This window comes from Takifugu flavidus, chromosome 16 (genome assembly GCF_003711565.1).
Source record: "Takifugu flavidus isolate HTHZ2018 chromosome 16, ASM371156v2, whole genome shotgun sequence".
NCBI lineage: Eukaryota > Metazoa > Chordata > Actinopteri > Tetraodontiformes > Tetraodontidae > Takifugu > Takifugu flavidus.
In genome coordinates, this window is record NC_079535.1 from 6,206,749 (window position 1) to 6,227,966 (window position 21,218).

At 46.5% G+C, this 21,218-nt stretch overlaps 3 protein-coding genes across 7 annotated transcripts in view; 1 reads left to right on the plus strand and 2 right to left on the minus strand.

Moving 5' to 3' along the window:
• Positions 1-16: 16 nt before the first annotated feature.
• On the minus strand, positions 17-3,253 carry tmem30b (transmembrane protein 30B). 2 transcript variants are annotated; one of them, XM_057011635.1, is made up of 9 exons: positions 3,113-3,253; positions 2,544-2,736; positions 2,283-2,390; positions 2,106-2,213; positions 1,811-1,901; positions 1,599-1,736; positions 1,321-1,527; positions 529-721; positions 17-498 (listed from the first exon to the last, which is right to left on the minus strand). In XM_057011635.1, the coding sequence occupies exons 2-8, from the start codon at positions 2,724-2,726 to the stop codon at positions 543-545; spliced, it is 1,014 nt and encodes a 337-aa protein (XP_056867615.1). In that variant the 5' UTR covers positions 2,727-2,736; positions 3,113-3,253; the 3' UTR covers positions 17-498; positions 529-542. The 2 variants fall into 2 exon arrangements, with proteins under 2 accessions (XP_056867615.1, XP_056867614.1); XM_057011634.1 differs by having other exon boundaries at positions 17-721; positions 2,544-2,739; positions 3,113-3,128.
• A 185-nt stretch (positions 3,254-3,438) lies between these two features.
• kdm1a (lysine (K)-specific demethylase 1a) lies at positions 3,439-11,717 on the plus strand. 3 transcript variants are annotated; one of them, XM_057011626.1, is made up of 22 exons: positions 3,456-3,549; positions 4,105-4,141; positions 4,861-5,163; positions 5,351-5,519; positions 5,652-5,785; positions 5,875-5,953; positions 6,037-6,129; positions 6,217-6,323; positions 6,475-6,556; positions 6,702-6,796; positions 7,291-7,308; positions 7,435-7,577; positions 7,657-7,747; positions 7,833-7,967; positions 8,963-9,036; positions 9,303-9,414; positions 9,493-9,625; positions 9,704-9,891; positions 10,176-10,290; positions 10,378-10,505; positions 10,679-10,825; positions 10,919-11,717. In XM_057011626.1, exons 2-22 carry the CDS (start codon positions 4,112-4,114, stop codon positions 11,117-11,119), a joined length of 2,577 nt encoding a protein of 858 aa, XP_056867606.1. In that variant the 5' UTR covers positions 3,456-3,549; positions 4,105-4,111; the 3' UTR covers positions 11,120-11,717. The 3 variants fall into 3 exon arrangements, with proteins under 3 accessions (XP_056867608.1, XP_056867606.1, XP_056867607.1); XM_057011627.1 differs by having other exon boundaries at positions 5,354-5,519; XM_057011628.1 differs by lacking the exon at positions 4,105-4,141 and having other exon boundaries at positions 3,439-3,549.
• A 1,153-nt stretch (positions 11,718-12,870) lies between these two features.
• luzp1 (leucine zipper protein 1) overlaps positions 12,871-21,218 on the minus strand; it is a 28,388-nt gene continuing 20,040 nt past the window's right edge. Inside the window, exons 5-8 of one of the 2 annotated variants that reach the window (XM_057058440.1) lie at positions 20,621-21,213; positions 20,362-20,535; positions 17,624-17,863; positions 12,871-17,300 (exon numbers count right to left, since the gene is read on the minus strand). In XM_057058440.1, the coding sequence (XP_056914420.1) occupies positions 17,639-17,863; positions 20,362-20,535; positions 20,621-21,213 (992 nt within the window). In that variant the 3' untranslated portion in view covers positions 12,871-17,300; positions 17,624-17,638. Of the gene's footprint in view, positions 17,301-17,623; positions 17,864-18,686; positions 18,830-20,361; positions 20,536-20,620; positions 21,214-21,218 lie in introns of those variants that run through there. The other variant, XM_057058441.1, reaches the window with a different exon arrangement.

The window sequence follows — 21,218 nt, forward strand, 5'->3', positions numbered from 1 at the left end:
TTCACAATGACACAAAGAGAATCTGAAGCTTTTATTTTATTGATAAATAAACAAAAAAATCAGTAAATCCAAGGAATACATCTGCATATTATGTACAATTGATCCCTGAGTTTCAATAGTGGCATTTCTATTTAGAGAACAATACACTTTTGAAATTGAAAGCAAATTTTGTTTCTATATTATTTCTGACCTAAAGTGAGAAGCTCTTAAGAGTTATTTTTAAAGCCTTGTAAATACGGCATATAAAACCTGAGAAAAACAAACCACCATATTAAAGTAACACAAATCAAACTGATACAGTACACGCAAAGTCCATTTTGCCTTGTAAAGTGAATGGTTTTCCTCCCTAAAATCTTAAACCCTTTAGGCGTACCTGAGGCGAAATGACCAGTAATGGCTAGACACATCCCATTATAAAGGCAACAACCCACACATTCCAAAGTAATGTCACTGGGAAATGTGAGCAATGCGCTTTAAAAGACTAAAACAAATGTAAAATAAAACATAATGTTCATTTGGTACCACTGTTCACAACTACAAACTCATTCTTCTTCGGGAAACTTGAATTTGGCGTAGACAATGAGCATGACTATGGACATAACGATACACAACGAACCAATCACGAGGTAAGCAATGCCCAGGAACTCGTTCTTGCCCCCCATCCAGGACACGTTGCTGAGAACCACCTTCTTTCTTCCTTCAAAGCTCAAAACAGGATAATCTGAGGATAACATGTTAAGGGTATACAACAAAAAGAGAAAATACAAATGTTCTACAGCTACTGCCAGGTGTTATAGCATCATTATATGGTGTAATTTATACACAGAAATACAGCAATCATCTTAGTCAGCCTAGTTACCGGTAGCTAGAAAAATCAGCATATTCTCAGTATTTATAAATCAATTTTGCCACTTCCAGCCCAAGAAAATATTTAAATTTTCCATCAAAGGCTCTTTGTTGAGGGCCATCGAAAACCTGATCAATTATTTGCCTACCTTATTTTCTTACAGACCGTCAGATCATTTGTTTTGCTCGATCACACTGCTGAGGTAAAACCAACCACACCTGACTCGCAGAACAAGACTCGTGTTGTCAAAACATGAGGAAGCCAAATTTATTTCTAGCAGCTAAAGAAACGTGGATGCAAATGTGAAAAAAGACCAACGAGAAGTCAAAAGGTTCTAAATTATATTACCGGAGGGCACACAGGTTGACACCATACAGACCTTAACTCAAAATGGATCACATGACATCCCTCCCCCACCTATGCCTCAGCAATTATCATCATTATCCCAGAACCTGGAGAACATGTAAGGATACTGTAGGCAATTTCAAGGACGTACGTTCCAGCCGGGAGACCTTCCGCATAATCACCCTCTGTGATTCGTCGGTACAACTTCCGGAAATCTGGAAGGGCTGCCGTTCGCATCCAAACCAGGAAATCTTGATTGATGAAACCGTTGTTAGCAGGGTCGTTGGGGTCGAGTTCATAAGCGGGTTTGGGCCACATCAAAGGCTTCACAGTACCTGGAATTCAAACCTTTACGTTTACGATTTCTGACAGAACAATTAGCATCAACATTTCCTCAAGCTGGTACCATTGAACGCATTCTTCAGAGGGGAGACGGAAGGGTTTCTGTATTTGATGTTGTAGTCCGTCCACCAGGCGATCCCTTTCCCATCAAAAGGCACCAGCTTCTTTGTTCCATTGACGCGTTGATACAGATTGAATGTGTCTTTAAACAATGAGAAAATAAATTTGTATCCCAATCCACTAGCAAATGAAGGACCATAAGATTTTCAAACCTACCATTGAACATGCTGTTTGCTATCGAGCCACATGGTACGATGGGCTTATCATTGCTGTCATACTGGTAGGGAGCGCAGTACTCACTGGGGCTCTGGGACACACAAGACAAAATGGCATGTGTGTCAAATTAAGGGTTAGACACTGTCCATAGTTCCAACAATGTGGACTTAAATGGCACTTTAAAAGAAATACACATGTCTAAACTGGAATGTAGCAGTGGTGCATGCGTCCGTTGTCAGGAGAATGGAAAGAAAGACAGGAAAGTAATATATAATAGATGGATACATGTGCTCACTTTGAAGTTATCCAAGTCTCCATACAGCTGCTCGTCATCTTTGGACACGCCATATTTCCTGTAGTTCTGGAAGTAGTTGGACAAACCATAATAAAAGAACACGGGCCCCTGTTGAAGAAAACGTAGCGTCAGCAGATCCCAACATCATGAAGTGTCCCACCTGCATTTGGATCCAACCTTGAACAGGGTAGTAATGCTGAATTCCAGATTGCAAACACAGTTCTTGACAGTTGGATCAGAGCACTTGTAGCAAGGGGAGGGCGGCTGTTCCCCCGTGTAATCCAACTGGTGAAGAAAGGACAAGAGCCTCCATTACTGATGGAAACAACACCTCTGCCTTTGTTACTGACGCCACACCTCTGTCAATAAAGGGTTGCAGGTTCAGGGTCGGGGGAGGATTCAGCATGAAGCAAAGACAGGTGGCTTCACTTCTCATACCTCCAGCACTTGGATGCTCTGTGAGGTGATGAACAGGGCGACACCGATGCCAATGAAGGCCAGGCCGATGAGTAAAAAGCCCGGGATGACGATGCCCGCAGACAGCATGGGCTGCCATGCCGGAAGCCTCTGCTGAGTGAAGGCAGTGTTGTCTGGCCGGTTGGCCAACTCTTCATTCACCATTGTTTCAAACCTGCTGGATAGATTCCGTATCAGCCCTGTCGTTACACAGTTTATACCCTGGAATTCAAGTGGATTTTACTTTAAAACCCACTATAGCACTAAAACCGACGCTCTTTCAGTGAGTTCTCACCAGATTACTATTCAAAAGTGAAATCTCATTTTGAGCAGCTGGGAGAGCGCGATAGAACTTGGTTTTTTAAAAGAGTAGCCCTCTCAGACCAACTTTTTAGAGCTCGCCGCCTGGTATTTACAGAAAAGCTACGCAGAAAACTAATTTTGGGAGAGCGTTTACGTCAAATTTAAAGTCTTAGCTGAAACAACGAGAGGCTCGGTGCAAACCTAAAAACTGTGTTCATGATTTAGATCTGAATTTCGACGTTACTTACGCACGGTCGGCCTAAAAATGAAGAAACAAGCAAGTGAAGTTGTCGTTTTATTTCCCTGAGTTTTCGGAGACGCTCGGCGACACCTTTACCTGTCTGTCCCCACCCATCCTCTCACAGTGACGTCATGATGATGGCGGGGTTGGGATCAGTTGTACTGTATATTTAACAACAAGTGATTAAATGCCACTTAATGAATAAAACGATTCACCGCGATCTATGTTTTAAATGCATTGTGCGACGTTAATTGTTAAACACAATTGGACAAGGAAACATCGTCGACGCCGACATGTTCCGCCTCTTTTTAATTGACAGCTCTACGGGCCAATCAGATCACTCGGTGCTCTTGGGTAACCTCTTCCAATAACCAATCACAAACGGCTACATTGTGTAGGTTCTGCTAGTCTGCCGTCTTTGTGTTGACATCGGAGGTGTAAGAGGTAATTTCAATATTTCTATAATTCCGTGGCCTCGTTTTATTGCTTGAAACAACGATTTCTGGCACTCAAAAGTTGACAGACGATTATTTCCGTGTGGATTATACTCGATAGCAGTTGCTGCTGTCTCAGTGATGGTGCTAGCTAAGGTTCATTGTTAGCGGCGGTAGCTAATGTAGCATGGTCATCAAATTGGCTCGCTGCAGAGTTTAATCCGTGCTTGTTATGTATGAGATTTTTTACAGAGTCTAGACTTGTAAAAAATAAAAATCATTATTAATATTTGCTCTTTGTAGGTTTCTCTCCGGCACCTAGCTACCAGCAGCCACCGTATTTAAACAGTGATAGCCATATGGTTGTGTCGTTATTAGCTTTCTAGTAAAGTTGCTAGCGATCCGCTATTGATTCGGTCAATAAACTGGCTATTAACGATTAATAATGCGCCAAACAAACCAGTACGTTGAATGTATTTCGAAGCAAGTTCTCGTGTTTGAATAAAACACTTGCTCTTGTTTAAATTGCTCTTGTTAAAATTCTGGTTCTGTCTTCGTTTCTTAGTGTTTGAATGGATATTACCAGATGCACGGAGAAATGGGTAAAACAAGACCAGTTTTCCTAACCATGGAGCCCTCATTTCATAAGCCATGAAATCCATGTCACAGTTGTGTTACTGAAACCATCTAGATGTATAGATGATAGTCTGAATATATCTAAAACTAATGGGGGTTTTGGTTTCCTTTCATTGGTTTGCCACAATAGAAGTGATCAGTTCAGGTCATTTATGCAAAGTAATGGGAGTAAAAAGAAAAACGCCAACAACTTAAAGGTGTTACTATTTTTCTGTGGTTGTTACCTCATGTTTTTCGTTGTTTTTTTGACACATAAGCTGCATCATCTTCTCCATATAACGGTGGCTCTGTAACTATTTGGACAGTCTGATCTTGACTTCATGCCAACAATATAGGCTTGAAATGATAAAGCCTATCCAATATGTAATGATAGAGGTTTAATATAAGGGTTTCTCAAGGATATGGAATAAAAAGTTAATATGTTGTCGCCATTTTATATAGAATACCTTTGTTTTTCCCTTAAGGAGCACCAGTTTCATTTCCAGGTTTAACAGGAAAAAACAATACAAATCTTTTGCTATTTGGAGGTAAAATGATTTTTTAAATATGTGAATGTCCAAATTATTACAAGCATCTGAGGTTTTCTGTTTTAGGAGTTTTCGGTTGAGTACTTGCATTTTGGTCATTTCACTATAGATTCTTTCAGTTCGCTGTCTTTTATTTACTCTGTACCTCTTTTGACCAGGAGAGGCCTCCAACATCCTCCATGATGCTCTCTAGCAAGAAGTCTGATGCTGGCTCCTCTTCCTCTTCCTCCTCCTCCTCCTCCTCCTCTGCCGGAGCCACTGGGGCTGAGAGAGTGCTAGTTACTGATGCGATGTCCGGTCCTTCGGCCTCGTCTGCCGTCCCCATGGACGTCAAGAAAAAAGAGCGGTCCTCTCCCAGCGGGGAGGCCGGAGGGCCCCCTTTGCCGCACCAAGTGGGCCCTGGGGGCGTGGACCCAGATTCAGCAGAAGTTCGCAGAACAAGTCGGCGCAAGCGAGCAAAAGTAATCAATTTAAAATTGACTTTCCCGCCGCTGGAGAGTGAAAATTCCCAACATTATGAGGACATTTGCTTGAATCTTGTTTGCGCTCTTACAAATCTGCAAAGGCTCAAAGGTTGCTGAAGATCACCGGAGCGAATCCGCATCTCAAAGCTGATGTTAATTTAGCTTTTATTGTGCATACTTGTTGCAGGTGGAGTACCGCGAGATGGACGAGAGCCTGGCCAATCTCTCTGAGGATGAGTATTACTCTGAGGAAGAGAGAAACGCCAAGGCAGAGAAAGAGAGGAAGCAGGTGATCCCTCCACCGGCTCCACCGGTAGAAGAAGAAAATGACAGTGAACCAGAGGAGCCGTCGGGTGAGCCTGAGGCCTGGTGCAAGATTTAGGAGCATATTCACTAGAAAGAACACTTGTTGGGGAAATTACTAAACATTTTGTTCGCTTTTCCTGCACTGTCGACGCTGTTTTGACGTGTATGTTTCTGGTTAGGCGTAGAAGGAGCTGCTTTTCAGAGCCGTCTTCCTCACGACCGTATGACGTCACAAGAGGCTGCCTGCTTCCCTGACATCATCAGTGGTCCTCAGCAGACACAGAAGGTCTTCTTATACATCCGAAACCGGACTGTAAGTGTCCATGCAAACACTTTTTGAAATCTAAAACCTGCTGGGATTGAAATATTCAGTGAGCACTTACACGCCTATGGCTCATTCAGCTCCAGCTGTGGTTGGACAACCCCAAAATCCAGCTGACCTTTGAGGCTACGGTGCAGCAGCTGGAAGCGCCGTACAACAGTGAGAATCTGTTTTCATATGAAGAAGATGTGGTGTTATTTTTAGAGCTAAAGTGGATTTTCTTGAATTTGCTCTGTTATCAGGCGATGCTGTGCTGGTCCACAGGATACACAGCTACCTGGAAAGGCACGGGCTCATTAATTTTGGCATTTACAAGAGGGTCAAGCCTTTACCCAGTGAGTTCTTTTCATACGTTCTACTAGGGGGAAAATAGTCATTAAATGAAAGTACATCTCTTTAATTGACTGCTTTTGGTTTTGCAGCTAAGAAGACTGGGAAGGTTATAATAATCGGCGGTGGTGTCTCTGGTCTGGCTGCAGCGAGGCAGCTGCAGAGCTTTGGGATGGATGTTACTGTATTAGAGGCGAGGGTAGGTGGAACTCAGCAGATTTTAACATTAGCACTACCCTCGGAACAGGGTAAATACTAAAGTAGAGTTATAACAGGGTTTATTGGGATTTAGTTGAGTGACCACAGCATGTTCTCGGTTAGATAAAACACGCCTCACTTGTTACATGTAGGATCGTGTTGGGGGCAGAGTGGCTACATTCAGAAAGGGAAACTATGTTGCTGATCTCGGGGCCATGGTGGTGACAGGGCTGGGTAAGTCAACTGATTATTAAATAAAATAATAAATAAAGCTTACCCCCGATATACATGAACTCGCATGCTTTATAAAATCTGGCTCTTAATTCAGACATCTGGGTGTAAGAGGTGCTTTGATGGAGTGTTACTGTGCCTTTGTTAGGCGGAAACCCGATGGCTGTGATTAGTAAGCAGGTCAACATGGAGCTGGCCAAGATCAAGCAGAAGTGTCCTCTGTATGAAGCAAATGGGCAGGCTGTGAGTATGATCCAATTTCATTGCTATAGCTAACCACATTTAGCAGGTTTATTCCGGAAGCTGCCTTAAACTATTGCATTAGCTCAAATCTTTGACTTTCTCGGCCTGTAAAAAGTGTTTACAGATGCACAATTTCATGTTGGTACATGCCCGAGTGTTGTGCTGGGTCAGAGATCTGGTTTTACTTGAGCTACAAATCGGACACATAACGAGCGGCAAATTAGTTTAGCGTCTCTTTGGGAAACAGCGTCTCATTGTTCCTCCCCAAATAGGACCAGATTATGCCTAATCTCATCAAATTAAATAAACAGGGTTTTCCCCTTTTGGTTGAGTCGAAGGATGTTTGGGTTTAGCCAGATTCACCCAACATGATAAACCATTTGCTTTTCTGCACAAAGATTAGCAATTTTGTAAATGATTTTGTGTGCTAATGTTCTCTCTCTCTCTCTCCTCTTGTCAACCTCTTCCACACCCATCTTTTGGCACACTTGAAGGGTGAACGATGCACAAGCGTAAGGAACTTTAACTTTACTCCCTATGATCCTTGTTTTAATTTGTCCCTGTGTAAATGTAATAAATAATTTTGCAGTTTCTCATGGTGAGATTAGCCCGTACCTTTTTTCTTATTGTTGTTCTAGGTGCCAAAAGAAAAAGATGAGATGGTTGAGCAGGAATTCAACCGATTGCTGGAGGCCACCTCGTTCCTCAGCCATCAGCTGGACTTTAACTTCCTGAACAACAAGCCAGTTTCTCTGGGACAGGCCCTGGAAGTGGTCATTCAGTGAGTGTTGTTCAGAATAAATGTATAAAATGACCAGTGTCCCAATCCAGGTCCCAATCTGGTATCTGCATGTGCTCAGGCTGCAGGAGAAGCACGTCAAAGACGAGCAGATAGAACATTGGAAGAAGATTGTTAAGACTCAGGAAGAGCTCAGAGATCTCCTCAACAAGGTGGGCACAAGAAGGATGGTGGTTTTTATGGACTATGGAGTACACAAGTATCTCTGTACGCTTCCTTCTCTCCCATTCCTTGTAGATGGTGAACACCAAAGAGCGAGTCAAAGAGCTGCACCAGCAGTATAAAGAAGCCAGCGAGGTCAAACCACCCAGAGATATCACAGCTGAGTTCTTGGTGAAGAGCAAGCACCGGGACTTGACTGCCCTCTGCAAGGTGAGCTCTCTTCCTCTTTTCTCTTCCATCCAGTACAACTTCCTGTCTGGAACAAAGTTATGAGAACTCTGATCTGGCTAAAAGTCTTAAAATACCAGAGGAAGTAACACTTCTAAACCTTTTCCAGTCGTGGTTTGCCGGTGCTGGTGTAGCGATCATGTTTGTAATTCACATGACTTTGAAGCAATATTAGATTTCCCCCGCTTTGATTTGAAGTGGAGCTGCAGGTCAAAAGGCCAAAGCAGAAGCAAATGAGCTTGTCTGCTTTGTAAAATGATATTTTCTGGACGGGTCAGACGATCCCGCTGTTGCTGTAAATCAAAGCAGCCCGTGTTTAAGTGGTTAAATGTCAGATTATGGCTTACTCACAGAGCGAGTGATGCCCGTTTATTTTTGGTCCAGATAAATCTGCCCCGCTGCCGTGTGTGTATTTTAAAAAGAGGTTTGAGTTGGTTTAAACACAGCTGGTGTCTGTCCGCGTTTAGGCCTTGAATCACTGTCTGACCATCATATTAAGAGCATGTTTGTGCGCTCACATTAAGCCTGACTGCACCACATAGATGTGTTTTTAAGGCTGTGAAGGCAACGTGTTGGCGCTTTCAGTCTTCATTATTTACAGGGGCTCAGGACATCCTGCTATCGTTGAGCGGTTGTTAGCACGTCTGACTCTGTCGCCGTCTGGGTCGTGGTGTTGTAGGTGGTGTTACCAGACTAGGCCCAGCCGCTGGTGTTGGTTCTGTTGTGGTGAGCTGATGCACAGCATCGGTCAGCCCTTTCTGTCCACACTGTTTATACTTTTACTCAAACTTGGGCCGCATAGATGGCTGCACACCCCTCCACGTATTTGAGTGAGCTTTCAGTGTTTGAATATATTGTTTTACTTGGATCGTCAAGTTCAAATTAATTTCCTCATTACTAATCTTTGAAAAGATGTCCTCCAGCAGTAGAACCCTTGAAGCGGTCATGCATCTTACTCCAGGCTTGTTTCTGTGCAGGAGTATGATGAATTGGTGGAGTTGCAGGCCAAGCTAGAGGAGAAGCTGCAGGAGCTGGAGGCCAATCCACCCAGGTAACTTCTGCTTTCATATCCTCCTGCGGGCTGTCTGCTGTCAACATCAGTCAAAACTGTATGGAACACACCCAACTTATTCAAATATCTAGTAAACCAGTTCTGTTCTGAGCTGGTGTCCTGCAGCTAACATGCTGGTATCCTGTGTGTTCAGTCTTTCAGCATCAGGCTTTATTAGCCCGTGCGTGAGCAGACATGTTCCCCTGCTACTGAATAGCTGTCACCGTATATCAAGGTGTCTCTTTATTTCCCGTTTTTTCCCACAGCGATGTTTACCTGTCATCCAGGGATCGGCAGATCTTGGACTGGCACTTTGCCAACTTGGAGTTTGCCAACGCTACACCCCTCTCCACCCTCTCTCTCAAGCACTGGGATCAGGCACGTACACGCACAACTGCAAGCTTTTCATCGCGACGTTGAGATGGCAGACTTGTTGACCGTTGGTTTTCTGCACAGGACGATGACTTTGAGTTCACGGGGAGCCACCTGACTGTGAGGAACGGCTACTCCTGCGTTCCCGTGGCGCTGGCCGAGGGCTTGGACATCAAACTGAACACGGCAGTGCGACAGGTCCGCTACACGGCCTCAGGTACGTGCGCACGGACCGCCCGATCACGTTCAAACATATCGGTCATGTCGCCTTCGTGACCACAAGCGTGTTCTGCAGGCTGCGAAGTGATAGCGGTCAACACCCGCTCCACGACCCAGACTTTCATATACAAGTGCGACGCTGTGCTGTGCACGCTGCCGCTGGGGGTGTTGAAGCAGCAGCCGTCCGCCGTGCAGTTTGTCCCCCCGCTGCCTGAATGGAAGACGTCGGCGATACAGAGGATGGGCTTCGGCAACCTCAACAAGGTGACGCGCTGATGTCTTGCCTCTGCTGCTTGTGTTTGGCGCTGTGTGTACGTCAGCACCAGCTCCTGCTGCCCGTGTGTCGCTGGGTATCGGCCTCATTTTACTGCAGAAGGGATACTGCATTGTTACGCAACCGATACTGCTGCTAACGCTGCATCTCCAGCAGGGGGCGCTGTTTGAACTCGCAGAGCCAAACGCCACAGGAGAGGCGCTGAGCCTGTTGCTCACAATCAGCAGCTTCACTGTTGCACAGCTGTAAATGTCGCATCCCTCCCTGTCTGAAGGTGGTGCTGTGCTTCGACCGTGTGTTCTGGGACCCGAGCGTCAATCTGTTCGGTCACGTCGGCTCCACCACGGCCAGCCGGGGCGAACTCTTCCTGTTCTGGAACCTCTACAAAGGTATGAAGACATCCCGTTTCGGTTCAAGAGAGTCCCAGTTTAGTCATGTGACAGCTGCTAACTGCGATGTGTTCAACCACCCCGCAGCGCCGATCCTGCTCGCCCTGATGGCCGGTGAGGCCGCCGGCATTATGGAGAACATCAGCGACGACGTGATCGTTGGGCGCTGCCTGGCTATCCTCAAAGGAATATTTGGAGGCAGCGCTGTGCCGCAGGTACGCAGCATTCCTGAACTGTGACCAGCAGCAAACCGTGATTTTCACACCAAATGTTTTAACCGGAGGATTACGTCTGCAGGAAACCCAATTTAACGTTTGTTCGGTTGTTTAAAAATCCTCCCAGCAACTCCACTGAAAGTATGCGTTGTTGTTGTTCGTTGTCATGGCAGCCAAAGGAGACTGTGGTCACTCGTTGGCGTGCAGACCCCTGGGCACGAGGCTCGTACTCATATGTAGCGGCAGGTTCTTCTGGGAACGATTACGACCTCATGGCGCAGCCCATCACCCCTGGACCGGCGATACCGGGGGCCTCGCAGGTGAGTGTGACTGGGATCCAGTTGAACTGATGCGGGTTCGATGTGAACTAGTCTGGCAGGTTCTGCTTCATCTTTCTTCTTTCTCTCCTTCAGCCCGTCCCACGCCTCTTCTTCGCCGGGGAGCACACCATCAGAAATTACCCCGCCACGGTCCACGGCGCCCTGCTCAGCGGGCTGCGTGAGGCCGGCCGCATCGCGGATCAGTTCCTGGGCGCCATGTACACACTTCCTCGCCAGGCCACGCCCACAGCCACCAGCAACCCTCAGCAGGCCCAGCCTGCCGCCACTGTCTGAAATATTTCCCCCCTTAAAAAAACCCAAATGAATCTTTCTACTTTTGAAAAACCACAACTTTGCCTTCAGTCACGTGACATTTAAAGGATTTATTATCTGGCTGGCCACATTTTCAGATTCCTTATCTGAAACATTTCAGTTCTGCAGACTTTGTTTTGGACAGATTGGTACAAAGACTAGTGGAAGGGGGAGGACTGTAATTCTGCTTTTATTTATAATGCTGATAAAATAACTCCTTAAGACTATAAATATGTTATTTAAGGTCTTAAACTGAAGACGTATGGCATTACCTTTGTACTCAGCCTATTTAACTCCAACATCTGCTGAAAAATTAACTCCATTTTTGAAGTTTTACGTTGGCACATCTTTCTCCGTCTTATTTTGTCGTTCATAATTTGCTGTCATTTAGCTGGCAGAGACTAGAGGCAGTGCATGTGTTAGAAGCCTGACGGACGGGTGGCGATTGAATTGTGAATTTTTGTTTCCATAGCAGTTCCAGTGTTTTACGATGGTTAATATGGTTTTTCTCCCCATCCTTTTTTTTTATAAATATATATATATATATTGTCATTTGTTATTAAAAAGAGACACATAATTACGTCCTGGCTCTTTCATTAGCAGCTGCGTTTACATTATCAGCAACTTTGCTTTGATCTTCTTCCGACAGGTCTTTGAAGCGTGTGGCTGCGTCCATGCCTATGGTGCCGGAGGTCCGCGGCAGCAGCCTGGGGGGGGGGCTGATTTCAACAGTCTGGGTTGTATTTGAGGACTGTTGTTTCCAGGCACTCTTGAGTGTTACACCCCCCCGCCCCCCCAAAAAGCCCAGAGATGTGGTTATTATTATCGTGACCAAAGGAGACGCTTGATGTAACAACAATAATTTGAGCTGGGTTTTGGACGGCAGCGTTCTGGTATTTTCAGCCATGTGCTCGGAGCCCCGAGTTACTGGGGAGGTTGTTTTTCACAATAGCAACATTGTTTGATGGCGAAAGGGTTGCCGATGGGAGACCGCAGCCCCTCGTACATGGGCACAAAAACCTTCCAGATGCTGTTGGTGTCAGCATTAATTCAGTCGTTATTACCACGACTGTGGCAGGGCTGAGATCTGCTCCGGGGTGGAAGACACCAGTGGTGGCCTGGAGGGCTACTGGGCCGTGGCCACGGTTGGCTTCACAGCACTAATTCAGGTCAGGCCCCTGCACAGGCTCAGGAGCACCAGGGACCAAACCACCGCCCTCTCCTGCATGTGAACGCGGGGCAGCTTAGACTGGAGGCACCTCTGACCCTCGATTAAGGTCAGGTCAGGAAAAAAAAGTTCAATTTCACTTTTGTTACGTTGACGGGATTCAAATCCGACCTGCGAAGGAGGCGGCCGCTTCCCACAGCGAGGCGTAGCGCTTTTAGAGGAGTGTGTGTGCTGACGTTGCATTCCACAGCAGCTTGTGGTTTTCCTCTGTACCTGAACTATTTGCCTCATTTATCTTATTTTGCAATGCCAGCTGCCCCCCCCCAAAACACAAACACACACACACACACACACACACACACACACACACACACACACACCACACACACACACACACACACACACACACACACACACACACACACACACAACTATGAATATAAAACCTGCTGAGCTTGATCAGCAAAAACCATTAAAAGAGCAGCATTGCCATAGGTGGTTGCATTTTACACACATTCAGCAGCGTGCAGACGCACCCGGACGCAGGTTCCAACATGGAGACGTATTACAAACAGGTTGGTTTTTATTTTTATTGGAATACATACGGTATGCTGTACAGTTGGCAGCTTCGAGAGACCTACATGCAGAGTGCGCCGGCCACATTATGTTAAAACATGCAAGATGGATTATGCCTAAAACTGGAGAAATAAACCAAAAAGGAAAACAACAGCGCAGCCTCTCTCCCTCCAATCAGACCACTGGGGATGAAGAGACTTTATCATGGAGAAAATGACCTTTTTGTGTCATTTTATAATCCAAATATTTGTCTGTCAATCAGAGCTGATTGGTTTTAACACTGTTGCCTGACGTCAAGCGTTCCGTGCTTAGATTGCATGTGTGTTGTGTACGGTACGAGTGTGTCTGGGGTCTTTCTTTGGCAGCTCTTTCCAACAATTCAGCCCAGATGATGTGCGAAACCCTGAATTTATGAGCGAGGGAGACGAGAGCAGCGAAGAAGCTGGCTGGTCCACGATAAAAAGCCGGGACCACGTGTGGCGAGCCGATCCAGGCTGGAGCGGACCCTCCCAGCTCTGATAAAAGGAAGCAGCGCTCCATCATTACTTACGTAACTGTGGACCCCCCCCGCCCCCAATCTTATATGGCCTTTGATTCATGGAGGTGATGTGAGGAAAGAAAATAGGAAGACAAACTCTCCAGGAGTGTAATATAAACAATGATGATACATTATCTTGAAAAAAAAAAAAACAGCTCTTAAAATTCCAATGGTCAAATACTTAATATATTTCCATAATAAGGCCCACTTTACAAAATTACAAGATTTTCCTTAAATAAAATCTATGCGATATAGCTTCCAAAATAAGACATCTTTTTGTTTGACAAAGAAATAAAAACACACATTTCGCAGAAGAAATCTCATCAAACGGATCCTTTAAAACAAATTCAGTACGTCGGAGACGGGGCTGCCGCCGGCCCGTCTGTAAACTGGGAATACTGCGGAATGATTTTGGCACGGCATGAGAAGGCTGAGACCGGAGACGTAGCTCACGATCAGAGCGGCCGGACACGATCTTCCATCCTCAGCTGGTGAGACGACGCTAAAACGCTCCGAAGGTGGCGGGCGCGACAACACGGGAACATCGGGCAGCTACCGGAACCTTTAAAGTACAACTCTGGGACAGAAACGGATCTCTTTTTTTTTTACAAAGGGCATTGAGGGGGCATTAGTTGTTGAGGTCTTAAAGTTAAGTGCTGGTTAAGTGCAGATTAGAGCCAATGCTACCCAATGACACCGTGACCCCGGCTTCACAATGGAGGCCTTTGAGGGCCGGCTCGCTGCCCCGGAGCCATTTCTGCAGCACCGCGCCAATCTCCATTAAGTACATTCTAGTCTGCTTCAGAAAGAACAATGAGTTGTTAATAACAGATGTTTACGCAGCAGCGAGCGGCGCTTAAGAGGATTTCTGTTAACTCTTGCTGGGATTTGAAAAGGAAACGTCTGCTTAACCGCTTCCTGTCTGCCACTCACGGTCAAGTCCTTAATATTCTGGAACCCTGTAAAGTCTTCACTCCGGGTCCCACGGGGCCCGTCATCACATTCGGCCATGTGCGCGCCACCGTGCGCACTAGAGGCAGCGCAGGCTGCAGGTGCTGTACAGTAGCTGTGAAAGGACGGAGCGGATGCGGCCCGAGGTGAAGGAGAGGCCCCCAGAACATCATAAAGCTGTCCATTTTCAGACAGCCGGGGTCCTCTTGAGACCCTGCTCACGGCCATCAGGGAGCCTGAAGAGAATTCCTCATTGGAGTGATAGATGTTGTGCAGTGAACCCGAGGACGGCGAGACTTCCAGGTCAGATGGTGTAAGGCAGGATTTAGGCTGAGAAGCACCCTCGCGTCAGCCTGCTGCTAACATACGGTCGCCCCACCAGTGCCGACGTCAGCTCTGACTCGCCAAAACTACAACTCTGACCGGCAGCACGTGCAGCACCAAGCATTCGGCGCCTCCCCCCCACCCCCAGGGATCTGGTCTCCGCGGTGACCGCTCCACGTGCATGCGGGGCAGCGTTGAGCGCAGCCGGGGTGGGACATTCGATACCTCGGTCAGCTCTGACGATCCCTAAAGGGGACTCTGCATCTTCCCCTGCTCCTGTATTTAGAAGCCCCGAGACCCGACGGTGTCAGATGTGACCCTAACCTCTGACCTTTCAGACTGAAATGAGGAGGGGAGGAAGAGCAACCTAACGAAGGAGAGGCTCGGCGTTCCCCGATGAGAAGAACCGGCCTTTGACACAGAAATGAGCCTGTTTTGGCCGCACAGGCCACACGGCTGCACGCCGACAGACACATGGGGAGAATATAGCTTTCTGGGCGGTGCAGGCTGGCTTCTCTAAAATAGCACTCTGAAGCTGGGATAGAGAAAAAAAAGGGTTTTTCCTCAGGGAAATTTGTTTTAACTCTTTATGCATAAACTCTCCTGGTGTAAAATATATACAGTTTAAAAAAGGGCTCGACAGCAAGCATGTGTTTTTTCCTGCACAGCAAGTGGAAAAAGACAGCATGAGTGTAAAGTAGTTGGGACAATCGAACCCTCTTAATGCATCTCAAGGCACCGACTGCGCTGTAGATAGTTCTAGCAAAAGGTAAAATGAAAGGAAGTCATCTACAGCATGATTACTGACATTGATACAGACATTGCATATATTCTCCTGCTTTTATAAACAATAAGAGGCCAAAGCAGAGGCACTCTGGGCTCCTCCCCCAACCCAGGGAAATGCCTTTACAGTAAAAGAACCTGCACATACGTGGAGTCTAATAAATAGAACAGCTACGAGACGGATGCTAACACACAGAACATCAGCTCTTCCACTGATTTGTGTCCCAAGTTGTTGTCACAGTTACAGTTATGGTGTCAGAGACGGAGTTGTGTTTCAACTGATGCAACAAGTCGGTTTCACAGATGCGGTTCGACAGTAACGTTCCTAAATTTAGCGCTGAAGCTAACGACATGTGTGTCATCTCTGATGCAGCAGGAGCCCGGTGAAAGGATCCCAGCGCGGCAGAGACACGCGTCAGTGTCCATTTACCTAAAGAATACTTAATTACTGGCCTCCCACGATCGTTCTCAGCTGCTGTGATGGCCCCAGAAGTCACTCGGTTACAGCAACTACGACAACATCGTACGACGCAACAAAATAATTCACCTCTACAGAAATAGAAACAAACAAACAAACAAAAAAAAAAAAAACGGCGTAAAGCTGGGGCTGTTCGCACGGCGAACCCAGCACACACACGAACTGGACTGTCAAATACTTCTAGTTGGAAGGTGTGTGTCCTCCTGTGGCTGGCTGGTATGTGCACAGTCTTTACAGCAGCAGTGACATACAGTATCCACCCCCGCCAGCTCAGGATTCTTTTTAGCTATGGCTCTCTCAAAATGCACAAACAAAAACTGCGACAGCTGTACGATGAAGCACCGGTTGGAGATTTTTTTCTTTTCTTTTTTTTTTTTTTTTACTACATGTGCAAGAAAACAAGGATTTCTGTCAACAGGAAGTGAATCAAGATCTGAGTTGGTGGAAGATGACCGGGGCAAAAAGCGCAACCAACATCCCAGAAATCACGCACGCGCACGTGTTCCTTAACTGCAGGGAACCTGCAATCCTTCAAGCCCCCGTGCATGCTGAGCCACGGTCTCCAAGTGCTCTTCGGTTATTTAACATGCAAGGTTTGTTATAACATCCTCAAATTCGACCCAACGTGAGGCTACATGCCAAAACGTGCTGACACGGGCTGAAACTGATCCGTCATTCTAAGTTGTGCAGATTTCTAGTTTTCCTGATGGCTCTGATGTGGTTTTGGGAACAAATGTGTGTGTCAGAAAGGAGCAAAAGCAGAATAACTGGTAGAAGTCAGCTGTGACGGTAATTCACTTCCTGTTTTGGTCACATTTTAAATAAATGAAAATCCCTATGATTGAATATCGAGATGGGCTGTTTTCAGTGATCCAGTTAAAATTCTGATGCTGGAGCAACTTGTCAGGCTCCAGTGAGGTCGATGTAATGGTCCTCTGAGGGGGAGAAAAAAAAAAGAAGATTGGAGTCTCACTTCCGTCAGCTCTCTGTAAACCCTCCCTGGCATCCAAGAAAATCTCCAGCCGCCCCCAGCATGCCAGCCTCTCCCTTGTCAAGTTCTTGGGATTTAACTATAATACATCCAACACCAGAAGCAGAAGAGGATATGAGGGCTGCTGCACAGGCTGTTCTCTCTGTCTGTGGCCCTTTCGGGACAGGGAAAGTTCCGGATTGGAAGAGCTGATCGCGTCTCGGTGTCCGGATGTCTGTGGTTTTGTTCTGCGTGGCTGCAACTGCTGTTTTGCTTTTGTTGTTAACTTTTGAAGATGGCAGGAAAGCTGCAGCCACTAAATGATAGGAGGCTGATCCTCGGACCTCCTTCTGCCATTGAGAGATTAATTGAGTGCTGTTATGAAAAGAAAGAGAGAAAGTTCTCAAATTCTATGTGTAGGCAGCTTGCTCTGAAACATACTTGTGAAAACACGCGCTGGTTTACGTTTTCCATCACAAATTGGGCCATAACGTCCAGGTAGTTGCTTTAGAGAGACGGCCAAACGGTAATTTGGTGTTAATGTCGGGGAGAATTCAGGGTCAGTTGGTACATCTCCAATTAAAATCCCATATTTAATTCCCTTTGTTGCATATATGATCCAATAATGTGCTCGGAGCATCAATCAGGCCTTAATCCTTCTGCAGCCTTGATCAATTAGATGAACTCTTCTTTCATACCTGTCCTCCGTTGGTCTAATGTTCTGCCTGACGATGGCTCCACAGCCTGCTACTCGCACCGCTTCTCCCTTCCACTCTGGTCCCTGACCCATGACCCCGACTGGCCCACAGCTCCCCTCTGGAGGTGGCTCCAGTGGTCTTGGAGCTCCCCAGGATGTGAGAATCGCTGGTGGGTAGCTGTCTCCTCCAGGTCGCCGGGCTGTGGGGGGAGTTTGAGCTGGGCTCTGTCGTTTCAGCAGCCTGGAATTAGTTGGACATGAAGATTAGGAAGAGTTCCTGTTTCTGGAGAAACACTGATATGTACTCAGGCCCATTGTCTGGGGTTCCAAACCCTAATCTTTTCTATGATGTGGGAATTAAATACTTGCTGCCTGTGTTAACTGGTGTGTGACATGGGCTGGACCTCTAGCAAGGGAAAAATCCCCAACCAAAAACCCCAAACATACCCCAAGCTGAGAGATTTATAATTTGGTGGGTTGACTAGAAAACAAACCCATTACTAGCCTGTGGCGGCTACAACAGCTCTCATACCCTCAGTAACCCCGCTCCGAAAAGTTCGATGACGATGCAGTTCCTAAGGCATACACAAAAAGCACCCCGCGCCTGTAATTTTAGCCTTAAAAAACACCATAATTAGTGACATTTGGTGGGTTGGAGTTGGCTTCCGATGCAGTTTTAGAATGCGTGCTCAATAATTGGCTTTAATGGAGCCCTGCTGGACTGCCTCCCTTAATCTCCAGGGGTAACAGACAGGAAATCAGTCACCAGTGAACCCTGCCAAGTGGGCGTGTTTAAGTGCGGTCACTTCCTGCTTCAGTCACCGTGGGGAGGAAACAGCAGTGTGGCATATTGTCCTTCTATGGTAAGCTACTGCTGCAGGGCTGGGGGCTTTCAGAAGGTTGCCATGTGTTGTAATGCCTTCACCTCATTCCTGCTGCTCCACGCAGGTCTGAGAGTTGTTACAGACCTAAAATGGTAAGAATATACTGCGTGTTTGCACAGTAATGGCTGCACAGGCTGTGTTTGGGCAAGATAAATGTGAGAAAGTGTTAAATGCCGTGAGTCGGAATATATGGAAAGGAAATTCCACTGTTTTCATTTATTTATGCACAAGGTTCACACAAAAATGAATGGAGTCAGAATAAAAAAATAAAATGGTGAAGGCAGCACATGCATGCGTGGGCTGATGAGGAAACCACGACATTCCTGGACGATGGGAAAGAAACAAATATTAATATAATTGATGGGAAGCAGCGGTGAAATGCAAATATTTATCAACGGCTTCAGCCGCACCTTCCTATCCTCCTTCTGTGGTTGCAGGATTTGAGATTATGTGCCAACCATGGCGTGTTTTAACAAGCCTCATATATTGGCAAATATATTTCTTAAAGATCTTGTATACTGTATATTTAAATGCTGCATTTGAATGGAAACCAGGCTACATACCTGCTGCAGCAGATGACATCAGATTACTTTAGCTTGGAAAATGCTAACCACTTTTTTTAGACTCTTTTACCCTACGCGTACAGCCTGTTTCTACAACTGTGTCGGTACAGATTTACGACAGATTCCACAAAAAAAAGCAGAGGCTGTGTGCACACTCCCCCCCCAGGAGAGATTTTAAAACCTACAGATTTAAGTGGTAACATAAGTACCGTGTCAGAGCTTCTGCAGAACTAATTATACCCCTGTTTTGAATCTGTCTGCCCTTGGTCTGTCAGTCAAATTTAGGGATTGGTGTTGTCTTCCCGCTCCCAATAATCTCTCAAGCGAGACAATACTCTGAACACTTGAGGTGAAATTTGTCTTCCACTTACCCAGATGCTCATTGTTGGTGACATCAAAACTATTCTTTCATTGCTTTCATGAGTCAGTGCAGGGTGTCTGATGTCCTGGGATTGAAAACATTCCCAGTGAAATTCCAGCTGCTGTGCAGACTGTTATTCCACACATTATTGTGTGTGGTTCACATCAGGCAAATTGGGAACAGTGGAACAGGTCTGACCCCACATGCTGCCTTGCTACCACAAGCTTTTGACTACCCGGCCCCTCCTCCTCAGGATAAAGGTGACACCATGTGTCCCCAAAGGCCTTTAGACAATTAAGGCTTCAATAATTTATATGGGCCAATTTTAAACGTAAACCAATCAATAATCTCTTAAAGGGAAAACCGTGCTCTCTCCTTGATTGTTGATTGATTGTGACTTGGTGGTCAGCAGGTTTTTTTTCTTCACCCACTCTACTCTCATTACCAGTCCTGCAGGCAGGAGATGGAAAATCTGATGTTCAAAGAGAACATGGGAGGAGCAGAATTAACTGGATCTAACTGATCGGGCTGGACACGGCTTACAAATCAGCTGATGAAAGGTCAGAAAAAGGAGAGCAGGTGACTCCTAAGCTGAGCAAAAGAGGTGTTTGTCCCCCAGTGATGCTTCTCCTGGTTTATCCTGGTGGTGAAAAGGGGCGTTAAGAAGCAACGCTGGAGAATTTTAATTTACCCCATGGAGGCTAAATTGGAGGGAGGCGCGCTGTTGGCAATTATAGCTCCAAGGCCATGTTCATGTGTGTATTTATGTAGTTGATCGACTGGCTAAACATTCCAGCACAGAGGTTTTTCCAGAGCTTTGTAATATTAAAAGACCGAGACTTCAATATGCACATTTTTCATGGTAAAATAACACTGGTGGGGCCATCTTTTTCTAAACGTTGTGTAAGAACGGGCAGGTTTGCTGTCGTACCTGTGGTTGTGTGTGTGATCGTCCCCAGGACTGAGAGGTTACAGGCGAGTGAGGTATGATTCTTCCCAAGCCCCCCGCCTCTACGGAGGGAGACTGGGAGCGCTTTCCCCGTCGGAACCCTGGTTCTTCCAATTCTCTTGCATTTGTTACGCTGTTGATCTTGCGCATGTACACCTGGGACAGGTAGGCGGAAGCGGCTTTAACAATCAGCTGTAACGTCTATTTTTGTCAAAGCAATATTCCGATTCATTCATCTCACCTCTGCAGGAGATGGCTTGGCTCCTTTCTGGGCATCAGGGTTCCTGCCAGGACCTGGTCCACTGTTCATTTCTTCTGCATCGACGGTGGTTGCCCGGTACGCCCTCCACGTTGTTGAGTTTTCTGCATCATCCTCCAAGCCCCCATCGGTCACTGCTCTTGTATTCCCTCGTCCCTGAACTGAATCCTCCACAGACACAACGCCTCGGGTTTTCCAGGTGCTCCGTACAGTCATGTTCTTCTGGTCCGTTAAACCGTAACCGTCTTCATGGGGATGTGAGCTTTGTCTTTGGTGCCTCCAGCTGGTGACGGTGGTGCTGCTGCTGCTGCTTTCGAAGCCCGACTCCGTGTCGTTGAGGTCCGCAGAGCCGGTGTACGGGGACTGGAGGCTGATGCTGCTGCGCTGGCTGCACAGGTGGCTGGTGGTGGTGGTCTCCACTCTGGAACTGCTGTGGGGCTTGGTTCTGGATGCAGGTTTGTTGTAGTCCTCACCACCACAGTCCTGGTCTTGGCAGGGCCATGAGGTTATGTCACTCTTGGGAATTGATATCTCATATGGGACAGAGACGCTACCATGGTGTTCGATGTTGGGGCCTGGA